The sequence below is a fragment of the Manis javanica genome, chromosome 7 (genome assembly GCF_040802235.1).
Source record: "Manis javanica isolate MJ-LG chromosome 7, MJ_LKY, whole genome shotgun sequence".
NCBI classification, from domain to species: Eukaryota; Metazoa; Chordata; class Mammalia; order Pholidota; family Manidae; genus Manis; species Manis javanica.
In genome coordinates this window covers 110,625,195-110,639,442 of record NC_133162.1, presented here as the reverse complement: position 1 = coordinate 110,639,442, position 14,248 = coordinate 110,625,195, and the positions used below count along the sequence as shown (strand labels likewise).

Here is a 14,248-nt window from a genome sequence, read left to right as displayed (position 1 = left end):
GTCACAAATCTGACTCTTCAGTTTCTTTCCAGCCAAAGCAAAGAGAAATATGATCAGTTACAATTTTATATTTTCCACATTATAGCTTTTTCTGGCACTGAGCCCTGAAAGAAATTTCTCCCATGGGTCCTTCTATAAAGAGGTCACTGCGTGATGGATTATTTCAGTCACTCTATCCTGGGAAATGTAACAGTGGGTTTCCTATGGCTACTTCTTATAGCATCCTTCATTTAAACCAAGGGCACAATACCAAAGCTCAATTTAGCAGGAGATTCAGAGAGAGACAAAAACCCTGTTAATTACAAATGCAGAAAGCTCTCTGATGGTTTGGCTTGATTGAGAAATAAAATTTGGAATACCTAAAGGGATTGAGAACTTTTCTTAAAGGGAATTCTTCATAAACATATTTAATCCAATTCTTTATGACAGCTGGACAACAGAAAGTGTGGGGTTATATTTTGTACCACAAACCTGTAGTAAAGATATTTTTCATTGGTGACTAAAGATGTAATTATATGATTTAGATAGTCAACTAAGCAACTTCTGAAAGTTGGCCTGAATTAAGTGGTCTAAACCAGGAAGGACTTATTTATAATAGAAAAGATCCATGGATGTGGCTTAGAAAGTACCTAAATTGTAGATAACCCTGAGAATATTACAGCACAGAATATCGGAATGTGATTGTGATAGTTTTTATTGGATTATTTTTGCATAGTTTTTAAAGCTAATCATTGACAGCAGTACTCAAAGTAAAATCCAAAAACTTAATCCCTGCAGTGTCTAATTATATGCATTGTGGTTTTTCTGGTGAAATTTCCAGACTTCTATCAGCAAAACATACCAATAAATTAGTAAATAGCTGATATATTATATAGACTTGTATTATTTCTAATTGATTAAAACCAGTTTGATAAGTCAATTCCAGTCTTGACCGGAACTCTCTGTAGTTGAGAATAGTTGGGCTATATTTAATCATTTCTTGAACTCATATATGTGATTCCCTCCAATCATCTTCTCTTCTTTCTTCCCTTCCTTTTTCATCTTAGATATTTTTTCTAATAGAAAAGGGATTTTTTTGAAGGTTTCTCTAAGGGAGATCCCAGAAATAGTTAATTATATTGTGTGCCTGAGTATATGTCCACATGTGCTCTCTCACAACTGGTTGTGGGTCACAAAAGACCAGCACAGAGCCACCAAATGACTGTTACAATGTGGACCGTGAGCCTACTAGGCATGCCAGTGGTTAAGGAGTTGTGTACTGAGAACTTTTGGCAGTCAAAATGTACATGTCCTAAAATCTTTAAAAAAACACGATACCATTATAATGTATGAAATTGTCCATAAAATACAATAACACTAACCTACAGTGATACACTGCGTCTCGTGTGGAACATGGTCTTGCGCCATGATGTTGGTTCACCTACTTGATGAATGGGATATCTTCCCATGGCAGCCCTGAAATGAAACCAATTCAATTCTGTGTTTTAGTGAAATTACTAATTGTTGAAACTTTTCTAACATTAGGTTTCTTGAAAAGAGTTGAAACCACCAATTTCAATTGATAATTAACCTAAGTTACATTTTCCTGAAAGTAGAGGAGGAATTATAAATTTCATCAATGAAATTAGTATCACAAATGAGTATTATGTATTTAAACTTTCTGAGTCAAAGTGCTGTAATGAAGAGGGCAGGCACTGAATTTGGAAACAGAGACTTTCTTAAAATTTCTGCAATGTCCATTTATTTGCTATGGACTCAAATCAATGTAATTATTCTATATATTATTTTTCTTAGCCATTAAATGGAACAGTCATTTCTTTCAGAGTCACAGCATAGTTGTGATAACATAGATAACTGTTAAGTGCCTATAAAAGTATATAGTTTCATGGGTAGTTAAAGCAGTATATGTGTACTTACCTATTAACCAGATCTTATTTTTAAAGACAAAAGTCTGAGCTCACAACTTACTACTTTTCCCTTCAAATCCAGTGTGAGGTGAACATTACAATCTAAGTGGCTACTGTTATGTTTAAGTTGTATAATTTAATTACAGGTCTATCAATAGACTATGTGGACAACAAGCTTTATTGGATCAGTTCAGGAAATGGAACCATAAATAGATGCAACCTGGATGGTGGTAATTTAGAAGTAATAGAATCAATGAAAGAAGAATTAACAAAAGCTACAGCCCTAACCATCATGGGTAAGTGCAGTGGTTCTATAGCTAAGATGCTTTGTATTGAGTGTGAGTTGATTCATTATGAACTGTTAAAAGCTTAGAAAAGTTACTGCTCCATTAATACCAGAAAGGCATTGAAATTACACATCTCTATGAGTTTTTTTATTTCTTTCTTCCTTCAATGCCTTCTTTCCTTCAATTTATTTCTTTCCTTCAATGCCTTTCTTCCTTTTTTTAACCTTAGCAAACAGACTTGTGAGATTATCCAGATCAGGGACTTTATGCTGCTAGTTGATACTAACTTTACTGTTACTGATTCTTGGCTTTTTGTGACTTGCACTATTTCACAATTATTTTTTGTGTTCGATTGCAGTGTACTGAAGTGTAAGGTACTTGTGTATGTGTCACAGTAAAGTCAAATATGTCTTATCTCTGCTTATAAAGGATAACTTGATCCACAGAGACAATTCATGAAACAGGGCCAGTGATTAAAATTACTCTCCTACAAGTAATTCTTTCCCATATTTAAGAATGAATAGAAATCTCACTGATTTGAGCCTCATTTCTATTGTTTTTGGTTCAGTCTTCTGGAAAAGGTGCCAGGCAAGTAAGACAATTAAGAAGCTGAGAGGAAGGTATGGCTTTCAAAAGAACAAATAACATCTACTGTATTGATATAAGAGGTTGCCTCTTGAGGTGTGAATTTCAATTAAAAAAAGGTTTGAGTTTTAAGAAAGATCTAAGAGTGATTATTAATACTTTAAAGATGCGCTTTTTGTGGAGATAGCTGTGCCTTCACTTAGTGAGCAGCCAGCTCTAAGCTGAAGTTCTTGGTCGGTCAGCAATGTGGGGCACATTCCACATAGAATCTCAGTAGTTACATTTGATTGCAAGGAATCAGATAAAATAGATTTCATATTTGCAATTCTGAATATCATGATGTATTCAGGGAACTTAAAAATATGTATAATACATAAATGGTTAATTTGAATATATTTTTAAACATTTACTTATATCAGTAATATATTAGATCTTTTAATTCAATATTCTAGTTTTAAGTCAATAAGTCTTTCCCAGATTCAGTGTTTTTTTTTTTTTTGTTTGGTTTGGTTTTTGCTAATGACTATTCATGAATGTATGATGTGTATAATTAAATAGTTGTTATTTGAGAAAGATTTGAGAATTAATTTCCTAGGCAAAAAATTATGTTTTTATCACCTTTGATTCCAATTAGATTAAAAATATCTAAATAAAATGAATAAGGTTTAGTTGTTACAAATTATTATTTAAAACAGGATAAGTCTAGAATATAGAAAAATAATTTAAATGTTAAATTAAGTTCAACATGAACTAACACCTTTTATGAGCAGACATTGTGCTTATCTCTCTAGTAGAAAATACAGATAGACGTGGATAGAGAGAAAAGGAGATGGTTTCAACAAATCATTAAGGACTACGATTCTCTCTATTTCAGTTTATATAGCTGAGAAATACAGACAATACAAATATTGGCCTATATCACAAAGTTGTGAGAATCACATGGAGATGTATGTGAATGCACTTTTGAAAAAGTAGAGTTATATATAAACATCATGTGTCACTTGTATCACTTATTTGATCCTTACCACACTGTCTGATTTTACATTGGGCATTTTCAGGTTTCTGATGTAATACTGAACCACATGTTTCATGGTTTTCTTTTGCTACAGTGTTGTTTCTAAGTCGCTGTCTTCCTGCTATCATTTTTACCATACTTTTTTCTAATTGTTTCTTAGAATTAGTGTTTTTTTTAAAGCATTTTTCTCCAAAGGAGGAATTTAAACTTGTAAAAAACAATCTTGTAAAATTTTCCAATTTTCTTGCTAGTTTTGCACAATTCTTGTGCTTCTTGCAGAACATTATGTTGCCATTTTTGTCATTGTATGTGATAAGAAGATACATGTATTTTGATTAAATACATACATATACACACACAGAGAAGAGAGTTATACCTTGCAAATAGGTTATTTTAGAACAGTAATTTATTTACAATTGTCTTATAAGGCAATAAGAAAAATAAGATAATTTTGTATTACCCACCTTTGCCAAAATAATGAGAAAATTTTGTTTTATGTGTGTTTGTACATATTTTAAATTCCCTGACTAAAAATAGCAGCATTTATATTCTGAAACTGTTTAGGTTATCTGCAACAATTCCCAGATCACCACCCATGTTATATTTTCAGAAATTGAATTCCAATATAGTTTATAAAATAAACCCAAACTAACAAAGCATATATTCAAGGAACCTAATAAATTAGAGGAAATGTGTTAAAAATATGTCATAACATTTCAAAGAATGTCATTGACCTTTTAGGGAGTATATATATATATATATATCCTCATGGAAAATATAAGGCTTTATAAAGGTTTATTTCTGCTAAAATGATTGCTACAGGCCCTGCTGTGAGTAGGAAATAAGTGTTAAACTTAGTGCTATGAATGAAGTCTCAAAAAAGGGAGTAGTCCATTTTAGCAAAAAAAAAATGAAGTCAGTTTTGTTCCCTGATAAAACAGAAGAGAGAAAGTTTGTGTGAAATCATAATGCCTATACTGTGTCATAACTGTGAATCTATGATGACATTAGTGCTGCATGGGAGCCCAATTTTGTTTAAATTAAAATTCTTTAAACAAGTGAATGGCTATGTATGTACCCCACTCTGCCACCGTAATTTGATTAATCTTGAAAGAAAATAAATAAATATAATAAAACCTAGTAATGACTCATTGACAGTACATTAACTGGAAGTATGAAAATACATCTGCAGTTTGAAGATTTAAAATTTAAAGGATGTCACCACAGAGAAACAGGGGAGTCACCTCGAGCTTACAGAATGCACAAATTTGGCTCTGAAATTGCCCTTCTTCTCTCGGAACCTCTTTACTCTTTCTCTTTGGGGGTGGAAGAAAGGGTGATGACTGTCCTCCTGCTGAGGCTGAATATTATAGTCATATAAAAAAGGCAATAGAAAAGTAAAACAAAAGAACCTTACTACTATCCAGGGATTACTGATGATTTTAATTACAAGTATGTTTAAGAAGAAATTTGCCTATAAAGATACTGAAATTGCATGTCCAGAAAACAATAACTGTGCTATGAAGTGATCAGTTATATACCAGTGTATGCCAGCTCATCAGACAGATGATAGATGGGTGAGGATAATAACTAACTGAAAATTTGCATTTTACTAATATTTAGGAGTGATTTTCCTAAGATTGAGTTAAAATCTTTTTGAACAGATCACAATTTTTTAAGCCTCAGAGATTATAAATTGTGATGATTTGGAGCTCCCAGTTTTACTTGTAGTGGTATATACCAAAAAAACTTAAAGGAGCTTTGAAAGACTAAAAACAGGTACAGCCGACAGTATTTGGTAATACCCACATTAAAATAAAGCAGTTATTTGATGATTCTACCAAATCCAAGATTCCAAGACCAAGATTGTTAAATCTAAGTTTTACAAACACATTGATATGTCTTTCAAGAGGTAAAACTTAACTTCCCTTTCCTTGATTGTGTGCCAGACTTCATGACTCACCTGAAATTAATAAAATAAGATAGATGTAGTGGTGTGTGACTTTGAAAATGAGGTGATAAAAGGTGGGAGCCTTCCTCCTTGTCCTCTCTTTCTTGAATCACTCAGTCTGAGCAAAACCAGATGACATGTTAATGATGTCAGCCAAGCAGCGTATTAGAGAGGTCCCCACAGCAGGGAATTGAGACCTTCAGCCAACAGCCATATAAGCAAATCATCTTAAAAGCAGAATCTCCAGCCCAGTCAAAATTTCAGATGAGGACAGCCCTAGTTAATGCATTGCAGCAACCTCAAGAGTGACTCCAAACCAGAACCACCCACAGAGCTGCTCCCAAATTCCTGACTCACAGAAACTATCTGAGACTGTACAAGATTATTGTTTTATGATGTTAAGTTTTGGGGGTAATTTTTTTACACAGCAGCAGATAAATAATTTGTATATCACTCTATCCATAGTACTATTCATTTGTGAACAGATTTACAAATTAAAATACTTATTTAATGAGGAGAGGCCAGGTATAATAAAATCCAAAAGGTCCAGCATGATGGTAGGTAGCAACTGAGTCTCAGCTCCAGCATCGAGGCTCCCTTGGGAGTGGCAAGAAGTAGGATTAAGCTGGAGAAAGCTACTTCCGCCATTGAGGTAGAATACCTCTCAGCTCCACTTATTTTTTGTCATAGGAAACATTAATCAGTTGTGCCAAATCTTTCATTTTTAAAGAGAAGCGAGATTTAAAAAAAAAATCCTCACAGTTTTTAAATGTTACCAATCACATTAAAAAAACAAAATCCAGTGCAGGACAACATACTGTGTAGGCTAACCTCACTCTCTCCCGTAGGCATTAATGGTGAGGAAAATGCCCAAAGTTGTGAATAAAAACTAAAAAAAAAGCTCTATATGAGAAAACTAGGTAATTGATAATTAAATGCGACAAAGTCAACTATACACTATTCAAACCAAGCAAACCAACAACAAAAAACCCACCACTAAAACGATTGACTCAGCTTAGAGGATACCAGTTGGTAGCCACTTCTGGTTTGATCATCATTTGTACTGGGGGGTGTGATTGAATTGTTGAGGAGAAGTGGATGATGGTAAGGCAGCTAATGTCCCTGTACCATGAGGAGACTTGGTAGGAAAAAAATTTATATATCACCTGGTAGAACTGGCATAATTTACAGAGGAGAAGGGGCACCTTTCTTAGGGGGCAGGACATGTGAAACTTTTCCCTCAAAGCTTTTGTGGTCTTTTATCCAGATCTTGTATTCTGCCTGACGTATGGACACAAGGTCTACCTCTTATTTGAGTTCAGCTGTTCATAGGAAAATATAACTTTTGGAGGCAAAACTTGCACCCTAAAAGCAATGGACACCCAACTCCATTAATTCTTCTAATAAATACTTATTAGTGTCTACTGTGTGCCAGGCAATGCTGTACATTGTGATTAAGGACCCTGACTTCATCAAGCTTGCAGAGAAGCAAGGAGACACAGTAAGGAGGACAAATGAATGAAAACATGCGAATGATAGCTAACTGTTAAGGACCAAAACAGAAAAATAAATAAAGGATATGGTATAGGGATGAAATTTTAGATTTTTAATTAAGTAGTGAAGGAAAGAAAATCTGAAGAAACAGAGAAGGAAAAGTAGAGGAATGCCACTTGAACCAACAAGAACTTTCTAGCTGCTCATGCTTTTTTGTTTTGTGTTTTTAAGAATTTTATATTTTTAAATGCTTTGTTTTCAGAACATATGAAAATGGTTACATCAAAATAAATCTCAGGTATTTCTGATAATTTATCAGGTCAGGTATCTTTTACGTTGATTGTGGTTCAAACATAGTATTGTCTGTGCTTCCGCCTTTTCTCCAGTGAGTCAAGGGATGAAGTTCACTTAGTTGGAAGGGACTTACACATTGTGCATAGTAGCTGTGTGATGAGGACTCTTAACACTTGTTGCTATGGACTGAATGTTTGTTTTCCCCCAAATTCATATATTGAAGCCCTAATGTGATAGTATTAGGAGGCAGAACCTTTGGCAGGTAATTCAGTCAAGACAGTAGAGCCCCATGATGGGATGCAGAGACCAGAGGCCCAGCCTCTCTCTGCCATGTGGGGACTCAGCAAGAAAGTGCCTGCATCCTGATCTTGGACTTTAGCATTCAGAACTGTGAGAAATAAATCTGTTGTCTATGCCACCCTATCTATGGTAGTTCTCTTATAGCAACCCAAACTAAGACACCTTTCCAGTTTCTGAATGTAAGCTGACAAGCCTCTAACTTTGAACATCAAATTCTTCCCCATTTTTTCTTTTTCTAGTCATCAGAACTAGCAAATACAATGGTTTGATTTCAAATACAATAGCTAGTAGCTCTAAAATTATATCTACTACTAAAATGTTATCTATTTTTCTTAGATACTTTTCCTCATGATATAGCAATTATTTTTAAGAGAATTTTCTTTTATGAATATTTCAGTTTCATGAAATAATATTTAAAATTTTTTGCATGATTTTCAAGTGATTTGTGCAATAAAATAGCGTATAGTTGACTTTGTCACATTTAATTATCAATTACCTAGTTTTCTCATATAGAGCTTTTTTTTTAGTTTTTATTCACAACTTTGGGCATTTTCCTCACCATTAATGCCTATAGGAGAGAGTGAGGTAAACTCAAATTAATCAAGTTGCCATTCAATTTTAAGTGCCTTTGTGAGGAGGAGGAGAAGGAGGTTAAAACTATTGACTAAAAATGAGGGTTTGTGGATTTTTTATGGATTTAGCATACTGTGCTTTTTAACTGTCAGCCTATGCAGTTTGAAAATACACTGCACATATAGTATTCACACTGAAGAGAAAGTTAGAAAAAAATCAATTAATGGAGCTAAGAGAAAGTACAAAAATAAAACAAATGTATTGGTAGTTATAGGCCTACGGGTATTAGGAGAAAATTAAGACAGAATTCAGGAAATAACGGGATGATGACTTATTTGCTTTTTATGCTCTTAGAGTAGGGCAGGAAAGACCTGGAGCAAATAGGAAGGGGCAAAAGGGAAGACCATAGGTTTAAAACAGAAGTGAGGGTATGGGAACTAGTCAAGCAAACTTGAAGAAAATAGTATGTCTATATAAAAAATCCTTGGCATTTGTGGATTTAATAGTGTCTTAATTACAGGTGATCTGTTTATAGTACATTAAAATGTGTCATGTAGTAATCTGTCAAGTTTTGGTAGGGCAATAGTTTGAGTCCTGGGCACTACAAAGGTATAATTTTGAACTAAATCTCCACCCCATTCTCACACCTTATTAGCTATTTATTCATTGTTCTTTGCTACTCCATTGCATACACATAGAGATTCAATTATACATCTTTTTTGTCTTATTTTATGGTGGTGCTGTATGTTCTGGAAATTATATATACCATGTTATTTATAGATAGGAATTCCAAAGTTAATGAGGCATGTTCCTCTTGAGTGCCAAGGGAAATATATTTATGCATATACATATTATAAAGCATGTTACTGGTCTTCATTTTGTGGTTAAATCAAAGACTTAGAGTTCAATGTAATCTTAGAGATCATTAAAGTTATCATTTTATCAATTAAAGAAGTATACCTCAAATTCCTACTTTTCACTAACCAGCTGTGGATTTGGACAATTTCTGAACTCTAGGCCTTCATTTTCTTTTCTGCAAAAATATATGAACCTTGATCATATGAGCTGCAAAGTTTTATGAACCTTGTATGATTTCATCACTAATGGGTTGACCCAGAGTGTAGGAAATAGTTTAGAATAAATCATTATCTAAGTTGAAGCAATACAGAAGTATAGTAAAATTGTGAATAAAAATAAAGTTCACTTGTGAGTTATGTTAATCACAGTTCACATTAATTTTATATTCTAATCAGTTTAAAATTAATTTTATAAATTAAGGAAATTAATTTTGACTTTCAGTTGAGTATTTTCTGGATGTTTACAACATAGAATTGCTTAAAGCACTTGTACTTTTAAAAATATCTAATTAGCTATCTCCTACATCCATCTGATCTTAGAATGACTTGCTAAAATTGGCTAACTTCTCTTTAAAATAAAAGAAACTTTGAATCAATTGTAAAAGCAAAAAGAATCTTAATTACACATTTTCTATCAGTATTTAAGCTCTCTCAGCTGAATTTTTCTGTTATTCAATTACACTTTAAATATATTATACTATTGATCTGTTTCAAGTAGTAATTTGCCAGAATAGGCTTAATATGTAAATATCGGAAGGATATCGAATTTTGGCTACTGTTAGAATCAGTCAAGGAGGAGAAAAAGGTGTGTTGTACATGTGCATTTTCTGTCTTCTATAGGAAGTAAACTCAGTCCTGTAAGGAATAAAAAGTTGGCTTCTTTTGATTTGGTTATGCACGCATCACTTACCCTTTAGGAAACACTTGAAAGGCTTTAACAAATGTAACTGTTAAGGATATTTGTTTATACTTTTCATGGGCTTACTCCATAGATTTGAAGTCATCATAATAACTGCTAAGATGTCTAGTGAATAGATCATTTGCCAATAGAAAGCCAAGGCTGTCACATTAAAATCTTCCAGAACCATCTGAATATCACAGAAGTTCATGTTCATTTGCTCAAGAATTAAAAGAGCATTGGTACTGCTGGGGATTAAATGTTTTGAGAATGTTCTTACTAAATTTCTACAATGCTGCACTTATGATTGTCTGTTCTTTCTCTGCTGACTGAAAAAAACCTCTAAGGTAATAGCAAAAAAAAAAATTAGGTTTACCTACCTTAACACTAAAATCCCTGATTTCCCAAAGAAACATATTTTTTCATTTTTGTTAGCAAAATATTATTTGGTGTAATGACTAGTGTTAGGATCTATTGAAAATAAAACTCAAGTTGCCTATTTGTTATGAATTTGCTCAAATATGCAATATATTTCATAAATAATGGTAGACATTTGCAAAATATGTATGAACTAAACAATCCAGTGAAACAAGCCTGCAGAAATCATCAAATGAATTTTTTTCTTCTTCTTTACTTCCTAAGGTGAATTATTATGGCACATTATCTATGGCATGTATGGAACATTATAAATGATGACAAGTGATAGACTGAATCTGGTACATTTGGTCTTGTTAAGATCCTTAGACCAAGCACTCATAGACTCATACTGAAATCTAGTCCGAGAGGATTCTGTACACTGTCTTCTGACAAGGTGGCAAGTCTGATAACTTGAACTTTCTTGGCTTAATAGTCTCCCCTAAGATGTCATGTCCTCTGTTTTGTAGGATGCAAGTTCACTTTTCATGTGGTCAAGTGCAGGATTTGTTTTTGTTTTTGTTTTTGTTTTCATCAAATTTTACTAAATATTTCTCTCCATCTGAAATTGAAAAGAGGCTGGAACCTAAAGTTTAAAAATAGTCACTGCTTCTTATGAGATCTTCTCTCTCTCCCTTCCATTTCTTTCTTTTAATCCTCCTGCCTTCCTCTGTCCTGTGGATCACCAGTTTTCTTTGTATATGTGGAAGGTCTGACCCTTTATTTGTGTTGTTTTGTCTGGTTGTTTTCCTTTCACTATCTACTTAACTTTTTGTTTGGGCTACTGCAACAGCCTCTTCTTTTCATTTTACATTTCCAATCTCCAAACTATCAAAGAGTAGCTATGTTCAGGCCTGCTGTGGTGCCCCATCCCTAACCATATTTCTGAGGCAGAAATAAACACTCTTAACTCACTCTGAAATGCTCATATTTTTCTTTCTTTTCATTCACTGAAAGTTGTTTGTTATAGCATTATTACTTTTGTGTTATAAAGGGACTTAGGGCCAGTAAGATTTGTAAAACACCCAGTCCTTGGGACTCAAGCTCAGAGATCCTGACTGAAGTTAAGTGCTGTTTTCACTACCAGCTGTCCTACCCCTGCCCTAACTCTATTTTTCATTTTGTCCTCCTCTACCTCAGTCAGTCAGTGAAGTACATCCAGACAAGCTGTTTTTCTGTATCTGATTAGGCCCTATTTATTTGTTTGTTTTGCTATTCCTTATTCCATAACTGTTTTTGTATTTATTAGCAGCCTTAATGGGTGAGTGTTTCAAGATCTACTTCACTTATATCTCAGTGTGATTTGAGAAGTGTCCTTCTTCTGAACCTTTTTGTATTTTCCTAATGCTGTGGAATTTGTTTTTTTTCTTCTTCCTTCCTTCCTCCCTCCCCCACTCCCTCTCTTTCATCCTTCCTTCTTTGTATTTTTTCTCATTTCTAATGTGTGAACATGTCTCATTTCTCCACAATTTGGGACCACATTTTATGACTATACATCATTCACAAGATAAAGCAAGGTGCTTTACATTGAGTATATTTTAATAAGTAATAGTAGAATTCATGAAAATAAAACAATGACCAACTATACACAAACACATCTGCCATAGCAATCAAAATATATCTTCAATCATAGCAGGCAAATGTTTATGTAGAATGATCACAACCACAACTATATAGCAAAATTTAAATAAGTATCAAAATAAAAAAATACCTTAAAGTATATGAATTTGAGTTGAAAAATGAAGAAAGTGAATAAGATAAATATGTAAAATATATTCAGTTATTTCTGGCACATTATATACATGTGTATATAGAAGTGCAAGAAAGGAAGAGTTTTATTGGACTGTGTTTGTTCTCAAAGGAACTAAAGAATTCAATGGAAGAAAAACAAAACAAAACATAAACACATACAAGTGAAAGAATTCCAAAGTAAAACAAAAACTTTGTAGATGGTCCAACTCCAAAGTGTGTTAGGTTCTAGAAGGTAGTCTCTCACAGTTGGACCTAACAGTGTTATTTTCTTTAAAATAATAATTAATAGTCTAACTAAATAAAACATTTTACTATTTAATTTACAAATCTTAACTCATCTAACTCTCACATTAATCTCCTGAAAGAGATACCATTTAACAATACTTGTTCAAGAGGTTCCTGCTGAGGTTCAGCTAGCCTCAGGGTTACACAGTTAATGAATAATGTAGCAATCTTTCTAATCCATGGTACTTAGAGTTTAAAGCCTATGTTTCTTTTAGGAATCTGCCCTGAGGATATAGTTACACTAAGATGTATATGCACTGAGATGTATGCAAGAATATACTTAGAAGTGGTACTTATAATTAGAAAAGTCTGGGGAAAAAACCCTACATGTCTATTTGAAGGTCTAGCCAAATGAATCTTGGAATATCTGTATAGTGAAATATTATGAAGACAGTATAGCACAGAGAAGACAAAAACTCTATAGCATCTTACTACACTGAAGGACAGTGACTGCAAATGGGGTATTGTGGTGGGCACTTGATAGTGGGAAGAATCTAGTAAACACAGTGTTGCTCATGTGATCGTATATTAATGATACCAAAATAAAAAGAAATACTATGCAGATACTAAAAATGAAGTGAATCTGTATATTGCTTTGGACTAGTTTCCAAAATATTTTTAATTGATAATAGCTAGGTTCAAAAAGTCTGTATAGACTGCTCCAATTTTAATCATGTGTATGTATTTCTTTAATTAAAAGAGATATATTTTCTAAAATCATGTGCTTTTATTCCATTATGCTGCAATGTTTATCTCATATCTGTGATAAAGAGAGCATCTACCCTCTAAATTTACACATATTAGTGCTAATAGACCCAGAACCATGCAAAAGAGATATTGAGACTGCACTGTTACCATCAAGGTGTCCAAGGTCAAAGCTGGGTCTTCAACATAATTCTAATCTATCTTCAAAGTTAGGTTTTTTCCACCATGACAGTAATGGGACAGTCAGGGACAATGAAGCATACATATATATATATCATCCTAAATTAGAGAGGAGAAGATATGGGTCTGAGACTTCAAAGAAAAGGGGAAGCAATTTACTGTAAGATGAAAGAGTAAATGTTTGGTAAATAATGTCTGATGGGCCACAAACAATGGGGCACAGAAGGGAATTTTAACAACAGAGCCACATCTCTTGCTGTATATACACCTAGTTCATATTATAATGTAGTTATATAGGGTCATGGCTTCTCCTCCTGGAGCTGTTCCTCCATCTAAATCCTGTTCATGCAGTTGGGTTGGGGGTCAGATCCAAGTGTCTTTCGGAGTCTTCTGGGCCTTGATTGCTCTCAGCTCTGACAGAGTCTGCAAGCCGCAAGGGCCCCTCCAGGGCAGCCTGTCGTTGGCTCCTACAGCAGGCCCCTGCAGAGTCCTTCCCGTGGCGGGGGAAGAACCTATAAGGGAGAGAAATGCAAATGTACTACAGGACTGTATTTTCAAACATGTTTTGCTTTAGGAGAGCCTGAAATCTTTCTTTTTATTATTTTCCTTCCTTCCTTCCTTCCTTCCTCCCTCCCTCCCTCCCTCCCTCCCTCCCTCCCTCCCTCCCTCCCTTCCTTCCTTCCTTCCTTCCTTCCTTCCTTCCTTCCTTCCTTTCTTCCTTCCTCCCTTCCTCCCTTCCTCCCTTCCTTCC

General features: G+C 34.1%; 1 protein-coding gene across 6 annotated transcripts in view; it reads left to right on the top strand.

Annotated features, from left to right (window-relative positions):
• The window catches only part of LRP1B (LDL receptor related protein 1B), a 1,876,014-nt gene that overhangs the window by 1,313,806 nt on the left and 547,960 nt on the right, over window positions 1-14,248 (top strand). For all 6 annotated transcript variants that reach the window (XM_073241389.1, XM_073241391.1, XM_073241392.1 and 3 more), the window contains exon 32: window positions 2,054-2,203. In XM_073241389.1, the coding sequence (XP_073097490.1) occupies window positions 2,054-2,203 (150 nt within the window). The remainder of the gene's footprint in view (window positions 1-2,053; window positions 2,204-14,248) is intronic.